The following is a 21,001-nucleotide window of genomic DNA, read 5'->3' as shown; positions in this document are numbered from 1 at the left end:
AAATATTAGCTCAATTTCAAAATTAGAGATACTCGTATATAAAGCCATTGTCAGGTGTTCTATTGAGTTTATGTTTATCTGCACTTAGCAGAATAACATTACTAACAACGTGAAATTGGAAACTTTAAAAAAAAGAACCAAATTGGATTTACCTAAAACAAAAATCTAATCCATTCAGCAGACCGTACAACATCAGCAATAAACCTGTTTCGTTATATATCAGTGGATGCAAGAATACGTAAAATAATGATTTTTTTCTTGTTAAGGGGATAAAGATATCGCTTTGGAACAGCGAAATCGAAAAGCCCGTATACTGAAACGTGTATAGACAAAACCGTTAAAATACCCGGAAATGTAATCCCGTAATATATGTGTACAGAGATAAACTCAAGTCGAAAATATATGTGCTACTTTTTCCACAAATTCGGGGGGTTCTTAAATCAGTATACCGATTTATGGGTTTGAAGTCAACGACCATTATTTAAACTCGACTATAACTTACAACTGGGAAAAATGAACAGCGTACATTTAAGGATGATATACACAGTCGAAGAATGAAAAAATATTGACTTTAACCGTGGAAGATTTTCAGATGATCGCGATGAAAACTAAACACTCTCCCGAAATCGTCTTCACCAAGGTAGCTATTCCATTGTTCTTAGATGGTAACAGCGTCGTTTCATTACTTTCTAATGCCGCCTCCTATGTTGTAATTCCCATAGTGTAATTTCCTAGTATCCGAATGTCGTAATTTCGAAACAGAAATTGCCGGAGTAAAGAGAGGCAAATGGATTTTCAGAAACACGGTATCTGGGAAAGGTTGAAAATTAGATGCAGCCGGGATACAATGCACCTACAATTAGATGCTCCAAAATGAACATTTTCCGAAACAGATGTTTGCTGAAATATTATAATGCGAATCGATAGACTGGCGAGCATGTGGGCCGCTCCGACTTGGGTATTTTGTTGTCGCTTCGAAACTGCCCTTAGTACTTGTTTTAAAAGGATTTCTATGTTAGAATTTCCTGGTTGTTGTTTCGACTGCTATAAGTCACCTAAACGTGAACAGGCAACAATTTTCGTGTCATAATACTAAGCATTGTCAGATTATGCTCATCAAATTGACGTGATGACCAGTTTAGATATGCTCTTTTAGTAGCATGAATAATGATATTGGAATTCTAATTCTTGTTTACCATTAACCTTTTATTTTTACAGTCCCTTAGATCAAGTTTGTGTTCCGATGGAATACATAAGCTGGTGTAGGGGCTATAATATCTTCTGACATAGCCAAGTGCATTGGGAACTTTGTCCCCATATCAGAAAGGACTATGCTACTTCAGATCAATGCCATTCCAACTAAAATCAAGTTTATGTCCCAGAAGACAGAGTTTATAGAGTTCTATGACTCGATCAACTCCGTAATTGAGAAAATACCTAAACATGAACTTCTCATTGCGATGGGAGACTTCAATGCTAAGCTGGGAGTGACATGGACTAGGGGAAAGAAATGAGCGGGGAGATCTACTGGAAATTTTTGCAGAGAGCAACGATCAAGATAAACCAGAAAAAATAGTACGAAACCAAATTGACTATCTGCTCGTGAATAGAAGATTCCGTAACAGCTGCACGTCTGTTAAAACCTATCCTGGAGCCGACATAGAGTCAGCCCACGTACCACTCGTAGATCTGTTCAAAACCAGAATGAAAAAAGTACTTACGAAGACCCCCAAAATATATAAAATGATACTTCTGAAAGAACAGGAAACGAAAAGAAAAGTCGAAATAAATCTAAATAAACAAATCAATGATATTGAGGAACAACTGGTAACTGAACAGACAATTAACAGAATACAGAAGGCTGTGGAAGATATAAGGGAAGTATATCTTATAAGACCAACAAGAGAAAATCATGTATGATGTACACAGGAGAATGCTGAAAATGTCTAGGTTAAAAGACCGAAAGTTCTAAAGACAATGAAGAAAAACCTGGAACTGATGAACATAATTAAAGCACGTAAACTGGAATATCCAGGTCATATCATGCAAAACAAACAAAGATACGGTCTGCTGCAGACAATCTTACAAGGAAAATACTTTGGACGAAGAGGACCAGAAAGACGCAGAACATCGTGGCTCAAGAACCTCAGGATCTGGTTCAATAAAACATGTACACAACTGTTCCGGATTGCTGCAGACAAAGATCGCCATGATGATCGCCAATATTCGTAACGGGCACCCTAAGAAGAAGATCAAGTTTGAGTATTGATTCTAGAGCAAAAATCAAACAAATTCTGCTTATCTACATGGGTTGTCAGAATAATGACCTAAACATTAAACTATAACCAGTCTCCTGACAGAAAGGAATAATTACTCATTTGACGTTTATTTAATCCACAACCAGGTCAGCCTCGGCTTACTAAAATAAATCCCGCTTAATTTGGCCCAAGTGAGAAAATCAAGTTTATACGTGTTTAAACAGACATGCAAATGTAAACTTTTCAAAACAAAGTTGTTCATGCAGATAAAGAGGTCAGGTGAGATCCGGCTCATCGAGCAAATGTTACGCTGGGGCAGTAATATTTTGCTCAAACTAACTAGAATTAATTTTCCGGTTAGCCGCTAGTATAACCGTGACAAAAAGCCGTCAAACTAGAAACGGGTTCGTATTTAATTAATTCTCTCTACTTCTGGAAAAGTTTGTGATGAGAAAACTGGGAAGTTTTCGATGAATATAAAGGAGAAGGCTGAGCTAAATCTACTATTGTGTCAATTACTTGATTCTATTATACTCTGTTTGGTCAAGTATCAAAAGAAAATCTGTAGCTGAGTTATAATAAGGTAAATTTTAAAAATAAGTAATTAAACCTAATAACAAGAATATACAGATAAAACAGAATTTCGTTTAGTGTACCATAATGGGGGCCTGCCTTTTCATCTATACATACACTACCTGGATGTAGGTAATTAATATTAATAAGGTAAATCCAGGTAGTAATTTCCTAATTTGTCCTAATTGTTTAGTGGAAGTAAAGGACTTCATCTGGCATTCGTTGGAAAACTCTCATCCAAGTATTTTAAAGTGGTTCTTCGACTATTAAACCCCTCATAACAACCGTCACAACTAAAATGAAAGTCATTTTGTCAATCTAGGAATTGCATAAACTATCGCTCAATACAGCTAACTTAACTTGACCAAGAACTTAGTTTCCTAAGGGGTCGTTCTGAACTATTCCCCATGGAGATTCTTTAAATTTAAGGACAGCAAGAGCCCTATTCTAGCAAATTTAATACCCAAACGCACCTGAGCTATAGAACGTGAAATGGAGAAAATCAGTTGTAAAGAAGGACGGAAGCATTATATTCGGAAATTCCATTGTTTTAGAGCTTCAACGGTGGAAATTTAGAGCTATGAATTTATTATAGTGCGTCGAAATCCGCTCGAATAAGTGTAGTAAAGCTTTTGTTCTATTTTCAGTTTTTTTATTTATTTATATCCCATTAGCAGACAATGGTTTATATTCCGATGACTGTTAAAAGCTACACATTTTTTTAGGTTAACCAACATTGTGGGGAAAAAACAAATTAACGAAGAAATCCCTCAAAAGCCCTACAGTTTCGCATTTTCCAAGTATTCTTAAAGGGGCAAACGCTACAAAGACTGCAAATAGAGAACACACAATTCGATAGAGTCAAGAGCAAAATAAGGAAAATAATTGAGTTTGGTTGTTTTGTTCGATGCTTGAGCCCCATAGTTTGTTTTTTTCTTAATTTGAAATGTTGTTACACAGCTTGTATAATAAAGTTAGAATAGCAAAGTGGTAAAAAGGCAACAAACTCAGTCACGCAAATAATGATTTAAGGAAAATTAACTACATAAAGATAAAAGTTAGCAAATTTAGGGTTGTCTTACTAATGACAACCCCTTTATGATACCGTTAGTTAAAACCAAGAGAAAACGGGTACAACCCTGAAACTTACATCATTCATCATTTTGATCCATTAAAATAGTCAAGATAAACGATTTACTGCCGTTCGGACATACGCACCTTTTCTCATTAAAACTTGGAAATCTCAATGACAATTACTAAGTATGCAATAAAGCGAGTAACAGCGTTTTGAAGAGAGATGAGCCCCGGAAGGCCAGTAAAACTTATTAAGCACGCGTATAGCATAACTCAAGCGACGATGTTCATCCTCCGTAATAACCAAGAGAGGGCTTCCTAATCGTCGAGCCGCTTAAAAAGTTCCACTTTCTAAATGAAAATACTTTGAAAACTAATTTGATCTTATTAGAAAGCGTGTCCTTTTCCCTGTACGGATCGGAAAAAAACACATTTTAAGAAAACGGTAAAAACTTGATGGTTATCATTGTGATATAATTATTTTGATAGTTATCACATAACCGTATAAGCTGTAGTGTCACGTGACTACTGTTATTAACGTCAAAACTGTCAATCTTTACCCCAAATTGGTCAAAATTGTAGTTTCGAACAGTTGATCATTCAGGCGTTTCACAAAATTGGACAGGAAGATAGCCTTGGTCCATTTTTATTAGAACCTCCTGATCTTTACGCAGAATTGGTCTACTGAAGGACAGAATAAACAATAGGGCTATCAATGACCTACAGAGACAGTAATTTAAGTTCTACCAGATCAGTCAGAAACTCAATAGAGACATAGGTAAAACGAAAACCATGACCATCACTAGGGAACCAACGAGATGCAAGCTGGTAATAAATAATAAACCCATAGAACAGGTCATACAATTTAGATACCTGGGCATATTTATGTCCAGCGCTCAAGACCCGGTAAGGGACCTGACAAACTATGTCTCAGGCCAATAATGACATATGCTATAGAAGCGAGAAAGGATACCAACAAGGCCAACAGAAATGTTACGCCAAAATCACTGGACATTAGAACACAATGCGACGTCAGGATGTGGTGAGATGGGGAAAGCAGAGAAGAAGCGAATAACCACGTGAAGAGGATGACCAACAATAGACTACCACGCATTGTACTAGAAGGTACCTGCAGAGACTCGTCCACCTGGAAGACCACCAAACAGATGGAGAGACAGCTAGAAGTCCACATCTCAATGTCAAAAGTCATTATTACATTATAGCAAGTCCCAAGGTATTGCAAGGAATATTGCTTTTACTAACCAAAGCTTTACAGAGTAACAGAAGTTTGCGAAATCAACAACATGCCCTTAAACACAAATAAAACAAAGGTTATGATAATATGAACAAGCTATTGATGGCCAGTTACATCGATAAACTACCTGGACACATTTCTTAACAACAAATGGGAACAAATAAATAAAATTAAGATCCGAATTGAGAAGAGTAGAAAAGCTTTTAATTGGATGAGAAGCGTGCTGTGCAATTTAAATATAGGCTGGAGAAATGCTACGATTTCTCAATACTAACATATGAGGTGTCTTGAAAATAAGGATTTTCTTTTCAAGAAAATAAAGAAAATTTATTTATTTAATTTATAGAAAAGGTACATTTTTGTAGGGATGTCAAGTGTTTACCATTATAGTTAGTTTTAGTAGGATTGTATGTATGAGGATGTCAAAGGTAATGTCAAAGGAGGTGAAAAAGGTGGTACGTGGAGGTAGAAGGTGGGAAAAAAGGTTTTTTTGTTTTTTGGTTGTTGATTGTCAAGAGAGACTTTTGATGAGAGCTGGAAAGTGAGTTTTCTAAAAAATTCGAGCAAAAATCAGACTATTGAAGATCAGGGGATCTTAGAAAGCTTTTTCCTTCCGGAACGGAAGTTACTGAGTGTAATACCGAGTGCTACCAGCAATTGTACCGTCTAGTCCACGTTATGACATGGAGCAGATTGTTAGAGGACCTATTCCAGAAGTGGTTAAATCGATAACCGAGGAGGCCTCCCGGCTGTTACCGAGGTACAGCCTTTGCAGTTAAAAATCCACCTCAACGGAAAAGAAGAAGATTGGTCAACTGACGGTTTATTTAGGACAATTTGGACTCTTTGACGAAGAGTATTAGTTGTAAGTAGTTTGTAATTTTTTGTATTAAAGACATTTGTAGTTTCAATGATATATTTAGAAGCAGGATTTTTAGGTAGAAAGTAAGTTAGATAGGTTTAGTTATTTACCTTAAAAATAACTTGGCATCCCTATTATAAAATTTTTATTCAAGCTTATTTATTTAAATTTTCTTTATTTACTAGATTATTAGAATGAATGGTCAGGGTGAATCTGATGCCAGTTATGATGATATTATCATGCAACTAGGAGGTGAGGGAGATTTGAGTAAATCTCATCTTCAGGGGGTAGAAACTTGGACTATGACCGATGTTGCATGTAAACGTCTGGAAGCATTTGAGATGTGATACTACAGACGCATGCTTAGAATATCATGAATTTACCACGTAACCATCAAAGCCGTCCTACAGTGTATGAAAGAACAACAAAACGAGGTTTTAAACCTAATTAAAGGACGCAAACTTTCATACTTCGGACAGGTTATGCAAAACCAGAAGTGTAGCCTACTTTAGCTCTGAAAAACGACGAATATCGTGGATGCAAAATCTAATACAACGGACAGCAAATAAAATCATATAAGCATAGTAATCACCAACGTTAACTGAGGATAACGCACAAAAAGAAGAAGATAAAGTCTACTACCAACTTGATCTATGCAGCAACAACATACTCAGGTATGAACGATGCCGATGTTCAAATATTTAGAATGCCCGACCTGGGGTTTAACCGCCGTCGATCCGATACGAACATCAAACAACACCTGCCGAACGTCCTGCAAGATCCTACGCCCATTGTCCGGCTTATCCCAGATTAAATTAGGTGACTGGGGCGACACTATTAATTACTGTCTTACAGCGACAGCGACCATTGTACGAAGCCAATAGCGGCCCTTTGTCCCATTACAGAAGGCGCGTGAAAGCCACTGCCACAAAGGGCCATTATACAATTAATATGCGGCCGAACGCCGAACGTGTCCATTGTACCGGAACATGAAAACGCCATCGTGATTTGGTTGGGAAAAAGCTCCTAATCTAATACCAAAATGGGGACGAGTAAGAGTCCTCTGGTATCATTTTCTGTTCCCTATCTAACTCTTGTTTTTTTGAATTTTTTAAACATTAGGAAGGTTTTACTTACATCACATTAAGCTTAAAAGTATTCAGGAAAATTGCAAATGCACTAGACTGATTTGGTCATAAACAAAACATAAGTAGCCATTGAGATGATTTAACGTTCACCTTGTTTTGCATCAAATATTTAGAAGAAACTCCTCCAGCTAACACTGGAGCCATAAAACATTTTTATTTTATTCACTTTATTGTAATGCCATGTAACCTTCCCAACTTAGCCGGTAGCAAGGTGAAAATCCATAATTTTTAATCACTGACTTCTTGTAGCCTACTTTTCCAAACTTCCGTTTAACTTGTTATAATTAAGACATACTACCAGCAAAGGTCAACAGAAAATCGTGAATTTACCGAATTTGTCAAGACTATTTTGAAATCCAACGTTACGTTTCCGGTCTTAAGAGAATTTATTACCTCACTTTTCCACAGGGGCAAACAAGCTAATCTGCATATTGTTATTAAAGAACACGAACTAGTTTCTACGCCAATAAAAACAACCAAAATTTAAATCAAAATATAAAAACAAATTACCGAATTTAGCTGGGGGAAAGCTTTTAAACCAACCTTAACCCAGCAAACTTCACTAAAACTTCAGAAATAATAAAATGTTTGTGAGTTGGACCATTCGTAAGTTCCCGGCAAATGAGTTGACTAATTTTTGGGCACATTTATTTTATTTTATTAGAGGACATAAGAACTTCTTTTTTATGAGTGCCTCATCGTCCTTGGGGCGGTTCTTGTAAATTAGGGTTTGTTTTTACGGCGATATTACTACTTTCAGAAATGCATGGGGTTGTACGTTATCGTCGACAAAAGTTGGGAGATATGAAGTAGTGAAAGTTCAGCCGATGTTGTTTAGTTATGTCAGTCGTAACTATTTCAAAACTACTTCCCCAACCTCAGTGAACATTGTTCTCAAAATAAATAAGCCGTGTACCAGCTAACGACACGTCAACTCTGCATTACCGTTGATGAAAACGAAAATTGAAACCTGCAGAGACGCTGATTTGGTATTAGCATAACCCGGCTGTTTCAATTCCCGGTCGAATTAAAACAGAAATTTCTATTTGAGTTTTGACACATGTTTGTTCTGGATTTGCCAAAGGTATATATTTGGCTTGAAGTAGCAATTTTGAAGTTAAAGTTCGACGAGGGTTAATAACATTTATCTGTAAACGTCAAGTTTTAAGGTGGGTCATTGCTATATATACTTTGGAGTATATCGCTACCCCAATTAGCAATCCTTGTAATTCTAAAAAGACACATTTGTAGATGCCCTATAAAATCTCTCATTTATTTTATTTGACACATACATATGATGAGAATATTTTTTTCCTTAAAAGGTTGGTATGCAAATCAGAATTTGTGAAAAAGTTGAGTTACGAAGTTTGCTAATTAAAATAAAAAGTTTTTTTACTTATAAGTAATAGATAAAGTAAAAATATTGCCACCTCCCACCTCGTTCTTTGTCTTTATATAAAGAACCAAATATAAAGTTGTAAAACATGTGGCTATCTATCACTATTTCTTTTACGAATATTTGACAATTTTTCTTTTAGTTTTACTTGCATAATATGCAGCTCTACTGTTGTTTTTTCTTATACCTATATATTAGCAATATTAACACTACATCCTGTGATTTCCTTTTATATTCATTTATTGGGCTTATATTGCCTTCTTATTGTTTACTGTTTTAAGCGCCAATTTACTGCCTGATGTACTAAATTATATTAGCCATATATTGGTATTGGTTTTTATCTGAAAAAAGTACACTTGTATAAATTGTGTCTCGTCGAAACTGACCTATGTGCCTTGTTAGGAATGCTAACCTTTAAAATACAATTTTCCGAACATTACTAACTCTCTGCAGTATAGTATTTCTCATGCACATAATATATGAGTCGATGTCAAAATACATATTACTTTTTATATAAAAATATAAAATATGTCCATTACACACGCAAGTTTATAAAAAAACACACAAACCACTCATGATTTCTCTTTCCCTCTTATACATATAATACTAATTGTTGGGATTGATTGAATAACGAACTTCCTTTGCTACTTATTCTGGCTTTCAAGTAACAAGTAATATATGCAAGACAGGATATCTTAAGTCAAATCATTAAAATATTTGAGGTAATTAAAAGTAAGGCATCTTGAAACATCTCAAAAATCGAAAAAGCCCAGGACCAGACGAGATAACAAATTAAATGTTAAAATACGGGGAGACAACCTACAAAAAAGAAATATTTACTCTCTTCAGAAACATCATAATAGAACAAAAAGTACCAAATGAATGGTAAAGCAGCATAACGGTACCTATAATTAAAAAGGGCCAGAAAACAATCCCGGATCAATTATCGTGGAATAACGCTTCTCAACAGCATCCTCAAAGCCTTCACTAGGACTTTGTTAGAGAACAAAACAAACAATCCTGTCGGAAAACGAACCCAAGGCAGACCTCCAAAACGCTGGAAAGAGTGCTGGACATCAACTTCCGAAGAGGCATAATAGGACAAAACATATGGACACCCATATTAGAAAGAAAGAAGAGGTAAGTAAAGTCAAATCAGCTTTTTACTTAAAAGCTCAACGCCAGCTAATTTTAGCATATTCTCAGTCACTTACAAAATAATATTAAGACAGCAAAAATATAGGAATATCTCGAGTTTTCACAAAAATAAACTTGAAGAAAGAAAATACTTGGTACCTAGTCAATATAAATAATTGGTTAGCAAAACTTTTTTGCAAATTATCGGGGGCAATACCATAAGAGCTCAGATTTAGCCGGATAATTTTTGTGCTTGTCTTAGAACACTTTCTTTTTGGTGTAACAGCACGAGACCTGTTGTAACTAAATCACGAGAGCGCAGCTCGAGAGATTTTGCCAAACAGGTCGAGTTTTGTACCATAAGAAAGAATGAGAAGACAAGCGGAAAAATTATCCTGTTAAAAATCTGAGCTCGAATGGTATTTGATAAGACAATTCTATGAATATAATCAATAATATAATAAGACTGCGACTTCCTTGTACTGGCAGAAATACATTTTTCTGGTTCTTTTGATTTTCTGCAGTAGAATTCTATCAGAAGCGAGCCATAACCAGAACAATACGAACAAAAATTAAAATTGACAGTGCCAGCAAAAATCTCAAGGTGAGACATTGCAACAATAAAAGTGTAGTGAAAATCCGTGGAAACGATGAAATCAACAGCAAAATTTATCCGATTTTTTTATCCGCTAGCAAACTCTCTTCCTTCCTTATTAGCCGATAGCAAACCGTGTTTTGATGACGTATATATGGCATTTTTTGTACATGAGTGGAATTGTCGCTGTCATTCTGGTGAAAATGCACTGCTCATATGGGACATTTAACACATGAGGGAAATATTCCCTGCAATTTTTTCGAAAATTATCGAATTACTATTATAACTTTTTTGCTTTATAACCATGGTTGAGTGGAATAATCTACTTTATCAATGGGTAATCTTTTCCCGAAAAAATATTAGGTATCGTACTTGCAATACACAATAGTTAACTGTCTTAGAAACTTACCTGTAAACTAGGATGACAGGCCAAATCTAGTAACATTTTCACAACGCCAATGTGTCCTTTGTTCACGCCGATATGCAAAGCGGTTTGACGACGTTTGTTCCGCGCGTTTAAATCGGCACCCGCGTGCGCGAGCAACTGTACCACGGCGGGTTCGTCCCCGAAAGCTGCGTGATGTACCGCACGATCACCGTCTTTGTCCTCGATTTCCACATCGGAATGGAAACGGAGTAGCACAGTGATCACTTCTAGATGACCGTTTTGTGAGGCTGCTTGCAAAGCAGTATGTCCTGGAAAATTAAGCTTTGAAATTTTTTTAATAATTGACAACCATGCAAAAAAAAAGAGATAGTAAAAATACACAATAAATAGAAGAATAACAAAGAAGAACGAGTAGATTATACGTGAGTAATGCTCGATAACATCGTTATCCTAAACGTGGATTAAACACTTAGAGTTAGTTAGGGACATGCAAATGTCATAGAGCTAATCAGTGATTAGATTTTAAACGTTGTTTAGCCGAACGGTGCAAACGGCATAAGAAATTTGGGATAGCAAAGCAGTAGATCAACTCATAAACAATGAATGCAATATTTCCTGATTCCTACTGTGATTGTAAAAGAGAAATGTACAAAAACGTTTTTTTTTTACGCAAGCTCCTATTTATTACAAATACGTCACTAAAATTCTTTGTAAAAATATGATACAATGAGAATAAAACACACTTTTTATGTTCATAGGATAGGGAAAGTAGGTGTCCAAAAGTCTAATTAAATTAGCCTATTTCCAGGTGATAAACACAATATTACTGTTTTCGCGGACTGAGGTTACCCGTGCGTCATCCCCCTGTGATTTAGAAGTAGACATGCATTATTGACTTCATCCTTGTCTATTGTTCACTTTCAGAAAGGGTAATGCAATTCCTAAGTGAATGTCTTCCAAAAAAAACATTTACTGATTAGCGCTTCTATTTCAGTCATTGTCAGTTTGAAAACCATCGAAATTTATTTGATTTGTTTACTATTAATTCTTTTCCGTTTCTTTGTGTTGTTGATCATTTATAAAGTTTTCTATTTACCACACCACCACAGTTTTTTTAAGAGCTATTGTTTCTACGCTTTTAACATTCTGTAAGTACTTTCATAATATTATTATTAATATTTTTATTTTTTTTATGTCGGCTGTCACGATCTAACCAAAATTGGCACAATTACTAACCTGTTTTGAAAAAAAAGTGGGAGTGTCTATTATGGTTTTTATTTAGCCATTTGGTTTTTCGTAAATTCGGAATTACTTACTATTACAGTATTTTTTTAGAAAATTCCTGGAAAAATTCTCCACAGACAAGCCCAGCAGTTAATTCTTAACTTTTGTGAATATTTTGAATTGGAAAAAACCAATGGAGGACCTTTAGAAGCTTTATCATCTGTTCAGGAAGTAAATAAGAAATTTTAAGGCCTTACATATTCTTACTGATGTATTTTTTTGATACTAGAAGGTTGTAGCTGCTTTGAAAATTTCCCGCAAAACTGTTTATTCGATTCGGAAAAAACAAGCAAGTAATCTTATGATTTTCTCACCTAGAAAACGTAAATCGAGATGTTATCGACGGGCCAAGACCACTGATTTATCTGAAAGCATTAAAATGGATGTTCGAAATACATTATATGATATGTACAACGATAGTATGTTAATAATAGTAAAATATATCTACTTTTGTAAGAAACATCTATTAACATTTCATTGTTTCCAAAGACTGAGATTTTTGGGTTGCATTATAGATTTTTCATAAAAATTTCTTGAAACATATTAATAATAAAGTCATAGAAAAAATAAAATAAGCGTCTACAATGTTTTCCAGCGGGTTTAAAATAAAATAAGTGGATTGCAACCTGAAAATGAGATATGAGATACTACACCATCACTCAGAATGTCTTATTGAATTTTTAATTTGTTGTATTTATTTTAGAGAAACATGTAACCATCGAGAACCTAAATCAAGAGCTTAAAGAAATACTACATATTGGTGATACATCTCTGAGAATTTTGGTAAATAAATTAGGTTTCAAACTTAGACGGAATTCTATGATCCAAACGGAGACTTCTCATAAATAAAAAATGTTATTTCGGTCAAGATATTTTTGATTTGCTTTGGTATAAGGTTGTTTTAGTGCAAATTTGCAGCCCAAGATCTCTACTTTCTGACTGACAATACACGCAAAATTTTAAACGTGACGAAGCTTTAGACACGCCCTTTTCTATAATATGAACACAACAGGTTTGTTGACGAAAACTTGATTTGATTCATAAGATTATAAATGACGTAGCTTTCGTGACGCACGGGTAAACTCACTCCGCAAGAACAGTATATTATCCAGTTATTATACAGAGTTCTCTCATCTCTCTATAGTAACTAGACAGCGTTTGGTACTCACCCGCAAAAACGCCATTAACATCAGGGCCTATTCCAGCGCCCGCTGTGTTGCTTTGCTTCAAAACTTCTTCGCATTTCTGAGCGTCGCCGTTTGCTGCCGACTTTACCAATTCCTCATTGACGTCACCTGATACGTGAGTTTCAAAGAGTTTCTTTAACAAAGCACTCAGCCTCTCCCCGGAAGTTGTACCTGTAAAACAATGATATGAATTTTACTCATATAAGACATAATCATTGGCATAAAATAGATTCGGTGTTATATTTGTTTTACCCAACGAATAAAAAGAATGTCAGCATAGCAGGAAGGAGCAAAAGAAACCAAGACAGGGGACAAAAGTTATGTTTGCATATGGCGGCAGTAAATGTATTCCTTGAACTGCGCGGTAGAAGAATTTGCACCCATTGCTTAATAGACAAACAGAACTATTGTTTTGTTACCTCCTTATACTTGGTTTTTTAGTCAATGGTTTTACCTAACTTACACTACAAATTGATTGACAAAACCGACATTTCCTTACCATGCATTGTTTCATCTTTACTAGCCAACTTGGTCACAGCCAGAGGATTGTAAGTCCAAGTAGTATTGCATACTTCAACCTTCAAATCGTTATCATTGTAGATTTGCTGTACGTGACCGACTTTGCCCAGTGTCTAAAAGAACAGATTAACATTATTGGTTCAAGAACTACCCAAGATTAAAATATACAGCAGCCATCCCTTCAGCCCAATCTCCATGACCGCGCTGCAGCATCTTGACTCTTTCGGCGTCGGCGCAAATCTGCACCACATCTCCAACAGCAAACTGTTGTTGCGGAGTTTCGTTGAATCCAGCTGAATTGGGGGGAGTTGCCACTTTTGTCAGTACAGCTGGATTAAAAGTCCATCGATTGCCGCTGTTGTAAGCTACCACAATGTCGTGGTCTTCGTCAATGCCCACAACAGTTCCAACACTAATTTAATTAATAAATATGTGAATATCACAAAAAGAGTAATAAATGCTGATGACTTTGCTGAGTGATGATTTGTAATCAAATTATTCATAAGAAATAAATTGGGTTTTTCTAATTTTGGCATATAAAGTGACATTTTTCAAAACTGATTAGAGTGACGTTTTACTTTTCGTCACTCATCACTTTATGTAACTAATTATGAAAAGTTCATTTCATCACTCCCTGTTTTTATGCATTTCCGTAGAAACATATGGGCGACATCCATCATAACATGTCGTTGTCACAGTTTATACAAGGTGCTATGAAAGTGAATATTTGTGTTAAATCACTTTAAAAGATGGTTTTCACAGCTTTTTGTCAAAATTAGAAAAAATTATGTATGCAACACGTTTCGAAAATGTCTTATTGTGTAACTCATTCAAATTGTAGGACCTCGCTGCGCTCGCCCTATAAACACTCATTCGTTACACAAAATCGATTTTTTCGTAACTGGTTACATAAATAGCTTATTATGTATTTGAGATTTTTTCTCAAACTAAGCAAATTGAATACATTGTAGTTGGGCAAGACTAGGTATTACAATTAAAGTGTCATTGTGACGGAATTCGTCCGTCAAAGCGTCCGTATATCTAGTATGTCCAATGTACAGTGCGTTTTTTTTAACGCGCAACATAGGATTTCACGTGTTAAATTTTTAAGCCCATGTTAGACCATGTTATTTTGGAACTACAAGTATAAAACTTGACGGGTGGCTGTTTCGTACCCTGAAGCTTAAGTAAGTTTACCAATTCGGCCTAAAGTGTTAAAAAGCTTGCAAAAAATCATTTTTTTTCGAAAAGGTTTTCGTTTCATACTCCCTGTATGCATTGTTGTTCTTTGTTGTTTTTGATACTGGCACGGCAGGTAGCAGGTAAAATTTGGCGTAGAAAGTAAAACAGGGTGATCATTAACATTATATCAAGAAAGTTAAGAACAAAAGAAGTATTTTTATAAGTGAATTGTTCAAATTGACCTCCGTTTGAAGCCAAACAGTATATTCCAAACAATCATAAAATGCCCTTTTGACGTTCAAAAGATGTCGGGTTGTGATGCAGTCAAAATATGTCACTTTACCTGTTACCTGCCCTGCCAGTATAAAAACAACAAGGAACAACAATGCATACAGGGAGTATGGAACGATAAAATCTTGTCGAAAAAAAATGATTTTTTTACAGTTTTTAATCACTTTTTAGACCAAATTGGTAGACTTACTTAAGCTTCAGGGTACTAAAGACACACCTGTCAAGTTATAGACTTGCAGTTCCAAAATAAAATGGTCTAACATGGGCTTAAAAATTAAACACGTAAAATCCTATGTTGCGCGTTAAAAAAAACGCACTGTATATGAAATTATACAAATTAATGACAAAAAAAAAACAAACTAAATTTACATTATATAGTTGGATTTTTACCTTTTGAGAATGACGTCATCTTTTTACATCTTTGTTTATCGCATATCAAACATATGAAATAAACAATTTTAGCAAAAAAGGCACGTTGTTAATTTTGTCGTCCTGTCAAATTAAAAACGTTGACATTTACTGTCACTTTGATTTAAACGAATATCAAAGGTATAAAAATGCTGTGCTACAATGAGAAGACCCAAATGCTAATTCTAAATGTGCTGCTTTTTTTCTTTATTTTGCATTTTTAAGTTTTGGTTACCAACCAATTCAAAGGTTTATTGGCAAAATTATATTACCTGGTAAGACATTCGTACATTCCATCAGTCCATCCACCATGACCGTGTTGTAACGACTGGACAATTTCCAGCTCTAAATCAACGTTCACTTGATCGCCAATTTTCAATCCAGGCGGTCTCGGACTCGCCCCCTGCTCCCCCAAACAGGGCAGATGGTCTCTATAAACATTTTGCCCCTTGGCGTCGTTCACTACTTTCAAATCGGCCATTCCTTCGAAACCGACTCGATATAAATTTTTTGAGCCGTTGTCCCAAACAACGTAAGCGGCAGATCTAAATATGTATTTTTAGAAACTTCAAATATACAGGGTGGTCCAGTTTTAAGTGTCAATAATTCACCATTCAAAAAATAAGTTGACTTGCATTATGTATTCCTAAGGAAGATACAGTCCAAATTTCAATTTAAAAAATCGTTTTATAGTGTAATACTGAACATTCAAGACTTGTGAGAGTGCAAATTTGTACTGAATAGTCTAAAAGCTTGCTATTTACTACTAGGAATAGTCTTATAATTTGTTTTCTCAGTCTGCCATCCTGGTGAGCCATCCGAGTGTCTGAAACTGGATTTCAAAAACTAAAAACAGTCTGGAAATCAAGACAAAGATTATATTGTGCATGAAACTTATTTTTTACTACTAAAAATAATCTAAAAGTTGACTTTTAGGGCTAGAACTCACTTTACTAGGACTAAAAAGACTCCCAAAGTCTATTTTCAGAACTTTAATTGGTGGACAACTCAATTTTCTGGACTGGAAATAGTCTAGAAGTAAATTACATTTTCCGACTATTTCATTTCTAAAAATTAATTCTCAAGACTAATATCGTAGCATTTGGTACCAAATTTTTTTATTTTTATTACTGAAGAAACTTGACTTTTGGAAATAGTCTTAAACTCGATTTTTCAGTCTTAAAAAGCACTTAAAACAGTTTGATTTTCTTAGAGATGCTACAATTTATTGCACCTATGAGTGTAGAAGTCAATTTACTGGTGAAGAAGCTTGAAATGACATTTTCAAGACTATGGGCAATGTACAAACTGGCTTTTAACAAATATTCGAATTTTTAGCACTGAGGTGTCTAGAAGTCGATTATATAGTGACAAAGTTTGAAATGCCATTTTGTCTATGAAGAATGTAAAAATTGTTTTTTAAATTTGCTATGCTCGTTGCTATGTCAATAACTTGGTGAGGATGTCTTGAAACTCCAAGCTGAAAGCAGTTTTGAAGCACTAAAAATAGTCCAGAATTCTAAGAAAATGAAAAGCAAAGTAAAAAGCACAAAAAGTTAGTTTTTAAGACAATTTTCATGAATCTAATGTCAAAATATGGAAATTTGTCTTTAAATTTCAAAAATTTACTTCGAATGCAAATTTTAAGCTTATGATGTTACATTTCATTAGTTCAGAGTCACTTTTTGGTGTTCAAGTAAATTTTTAAGGTTTAAATGTATAGATTTGTAGTAAAAAATTCTAGAAAAAGTAGTTTTTTATGTCTACAAGTCAATTTTTTAATATTAAAGTCTCCTGATTTGCATGAAAACTGGTTACAAACGCAATTTTTAAGCTTCTGAAATCAATTTTTATCTTTTCTAAGTCAATTTTCAAAACTAAAGTGTTTCAGTTTGTCTGGAAACTATGAAAACTGGCTAAAATATTTTTTTTTAAGTTTCCTAAGTCAATTTTCCGTTTCCAAGACAATTTTTAAGTTGGGTTGGGTTAGTTTTGGGTCTTTGAACGTAATAACTGAATTATCTCATAAACAAAGTTTCAAATCAGAATTTTACTATAAGAGATAATTTCTTTTTCATCGTGAACAATGAAATTAAAATAAACTGTAATTTTTTAAAAATATTCCAAAACCATCTTCCTGTATCTATGCTACTGGAGAATTTTAGTAAACGTCATTCATAATGACTATTAATTTCATAAGTGCTTGTTTGATCAAAATTGCTCCAATGGTCTGGCGGTTATGACAAAAAACTGATTTTTAAAACAGAAATTTGAAGGACTGTATTTTCCTTTTTTCAGGGAAGCATTTTTCAGGAAAATGACATAATGCATGTCAACTTATTTTTTAATTGGCTATGGATTGGTGAATTATTGATATTTGAAACTGGACCACCCTGTATATGAGTAAGAGTACCTTGGACTGGCTGCAGACCAGTCTTGAATTTCTTGAACTTTTCCTCGTCTTCCGTTGCCGCCATCTTGATCCTCCCATTGCCAATCAACGCCTCTTACCACCCGGGCTCCGGGAAATATACCACGAATAGCTATTTTTTTGGTTTTCCGTCGGGGTTCCAAGTAAAATCTCTCTCCACCAGGAGTGGTTATCCGATAAAACCTGAATACACCACTCATTTAGGTTTGGGGAGAAAAAATACTTTAAAAAACGATACCTATGACGCAAATGATGTTTGTCGCCATGATAGCAAACTGAACACAAATCGTAATTGCCGCATTCGGCACATTTCCATCTAATTCCAAAGATGGGCTGTTGCCGGCACGTATCGCACATCGTGCCCTCATGTTTAATACCAGTGGGAGCGCTATCCAAAATGCGGAGATCGTACTGGCCTGAACAACGGTAGTTTGCCGCAGTTCCATTATCCCATACGACCACAACCTCATCAGGAGATTCAAAGTTTCTCACGGTACCGACGTGGCCTTCTCCGCCATCCTACAAATGAAAATAACCCAAAGATTTCATATACTTATGAAGTTATGGTAATAATTTTGAACTAGTACTAACTGGGAACTATTTCAAAATTCAAAACTACACAATAGAACCACTAGAAGACTGAACCATTCTAAATGGTCCAAAATGGAGATTCTGTCAAAATTGATATTTTTCATTGACTTTAAACCAATCAGGAGGTCGGCTCACAGCAACAACTTACGGCGTTTTCGATTGACATGTTTAGTGCAAAACTGGTGTATCGCCATACTGTTTCAATGACATTTGATAGAGCAGGATATAATTACATTAATATTGCACCAAATTTGCCAACAAATATTCAAATATTAGGAATTATTTATTTGTTTGCCAGTGAAGTCACCAAAAAATCCCTAGTGGATTAATGTAACAGTCAAAATAATAATAATAAATACAGAATACCTAAATATCTCTTATAAATGTCTGGTTATTGTATAAATTGCTCCCTGTTTCACGGAAAATGTTTCGACTGTGCTTCCTCTGTCTTCTGAGTTTAGAATCGTAATATTCACCATTTTATGAACAAAAAACAAGAAGGGATTTATAATAGAGGCTTGATTTTAAAAAGAAACTAAAATAAACTTTAACACTGGATCCAGCATTGGATGCTATGATTTGTGCTGAGTTTTAAATTTAAAACCTTAAAATATACAGCAAAGTAAAAAAATCGGTTACAGCTCACTAGACCAACTAGATCCTAATTTAACAAATATCATGTGACATCACATTTCTTATACTTAAGGCAGTCACATGACAGCTGATAAATAATCCTCTGCTTGGCGACCTTATGTCAAAACTACCAATTCGCCAAAAAATCATTTCAGTGGCGTGTATAAAAATCATTAAACAAAAAAAAAAACACCTGAATGGAGCATTGATTTTCTATTGACCAATTGACTATCTGAGAATTGGTAATAAATGTAGAGCATTGTGAAGATGTTGCAAAATATGGCTTTTGTAATGTAGTCAGGAGAGAGCAACAGCTGTGTGATAGTATATTATTAACTAAGATTTAGACAGAAGCTTTTATTAACCCAAGATTAAGTCTTAAGACATAAGGTCAATAAAACCTGTAATGTACAATTATAAGTAATGTTTTCCTTTATGTTGAATGGTATAATAATGAATACATATATTTCATATAAAGTAATTTAATCAAAATACCTACTAACAATATATAATTGCAGAAAAAGTAAGTAGTCATTCCTTCTATAATTAAATTAACTATGCTGAAGCTAGTCCCATAGATTTTTTGAAAAAGTTTTACAAATCTACACATAGCACAACACATGCACACTAAATACCTAGCTTTTTATTGTGACCATTTTAAGGATCATTTAGTTATTATAAGATTAAGGGTTATGATTAAGATAATCCTGATATTACTATAGAGAAAGTGGGTACTCTTTGTAGAAAAACAAATTTAGTTCAGAATTCCAAGATTTCTGCCTGAGTTCAGATAAGATCTTTTATATTGGATAAGCATCATATTTTTAAGCAAGTAATAGGTGAATGATGTAATTAAAAACAAAACATAATATGCAGACACAAGGGTTCATACTCGGTAGCATAAAACATTACACAATAAAAAAAAAACTAGTACATGTAAGTGATAAATTAAGATGCAAAAGAAATACAATAAAACAACCTACAAACATTTAACAAGCAATAAAAGAATATAAACAAAAGTTAGTTCCTTTAGTAACATAACATAACCTTACTTGTTTGCCCCATTTCCAATCTGGGCCCCGTATAACTCGGGCCCCGACGCCCTCCATAATCCTGGTGCTTCTCGGAGCCGCGGTGCTAACTCCAACCGCATTGGCAATTTCCATTTCGTTGAAAATACAGGGTAAAAACGAGAAAACAGGAAAATTTTAAAAAGGAAACTCCACAAAAACAACAGTATGTACGCCACTGAAGAATGTTTTGATTTTTCTGACAGCTACGTCAAACAGCTGCTTGCAGTGTTGACGATACCACTCAAGATCTTTGTAGCCATGTTGTCTAAATTACTATCTGTCACTTGTCCGTACTATATTTTTAAAATTAATTACCTTTTATTTTATTTATTTAAAAAAGTTTGTAAACTGTACGAGATGATACAAGCAATAAAGTGGTTCTGCATCCAGACTATTCAGTAACCTTCAATTTGATGATAAGTTGAGGTAAGTTTATTGTAATTTTCGATTTTTATTGATCGAAGTTTCTTTTAGAAATGTTTAAAAGCAGAGATGTAAAGCGGTAATTTTCTGGTCGGAAAATTTCCATTTTTGGATTGGATTTGGATTAAAAAATAATTATTTTATTAATTTTCAGATTTTCCAATTTTTTCCAGAAAATTAACGGAAACTATCTGAAAAATGTTGTATACCTAACCTCAACACTTCAAAATACTATGGATTTTTAAAAAAATATTATTTATAAATTTATCCTTTCTGGAAAACACATTCCCGGT

General features: G+C 34.6%; 1 protein-coding gene and 1 long non-coding RNA gene across 2 annotated transcripts in view; one reads left to right on the top strand and one right to left on the bottom strand.

The window, feature by feature from the left end:
• Window positions 1-20,472, bottom strand: part of mib1 (E3 ubiquitin-protein ligase mind bomb 1) — a 350,938-nt gene extending 330,466 nt beyond the window's left edge. Inside the window, exons 1-8 of the mRNA XM_081987068.1 lie at window positions 20,265-20,472; window positions 18,227-18,507; window positions 17,971-18,171; window positions 15,830-16,102; window positions 13,845-14,088; window positions 13,657-13,789; window positions 13,140-13,328; window positions 10,708-10,994 (exon numbers count right to left, since the gene is read on the bottom strand). Coding sequence (XP_081843194.1) covers window positions 10,708-10,994; window positions 13,140-13,328; window positions 13,657-13,789; window positions 13,845-14,088; window positions 15,830-16,102; window positions 17,971-18,171; window positions 18,227-18,507; window positions 20,265-20,378 — 1,722 coding nt within the window. The 5' untranslated portion in view covers window positions 20,379-20,472. The remainder of the gene's footprint in view (window positions 1-10,707; window positions 10,995-13,139; window positions 13,329-13,656; window positions 13,790-13,844; window positions 14,089-15,829; window positions 16,103-17,970; window positions 18,172-18,226; window positions 18,508-20,264) is intronic.
• Window positions 4,987-5,349, top strand: LOC145733690 (uncharacterized). Its single transcript, XR_014179257.1, has 2 exons — window positions 4,987-5,127; window positions 5,182-5,349. It is a non-coding gene; the product is annotated as an uncharacterized LOC145733690 (long non-coding RNA).
• Window positions 20,473-21,001: the final 529 nt, after the last annotated feature.

This window comes from Ips typographus, linkage group LG9, assembly GCF_016097725.1.
Source record: "Ips typographus isolate SLU linkage group LG9, UJ_Ityp_2.0, whole genome shotgun sequence".
NCBI classification, from domain to species: Eukaryota; Metazoa; Arthropoda; class Insecta; order Coleoptera; family Curculionidae; genus Ips; species Ips typographus.
Note: the sequence above shows the minus strand (reverse complement) of the source record. Positions and strands in the feature narration are given on the sequence as shown.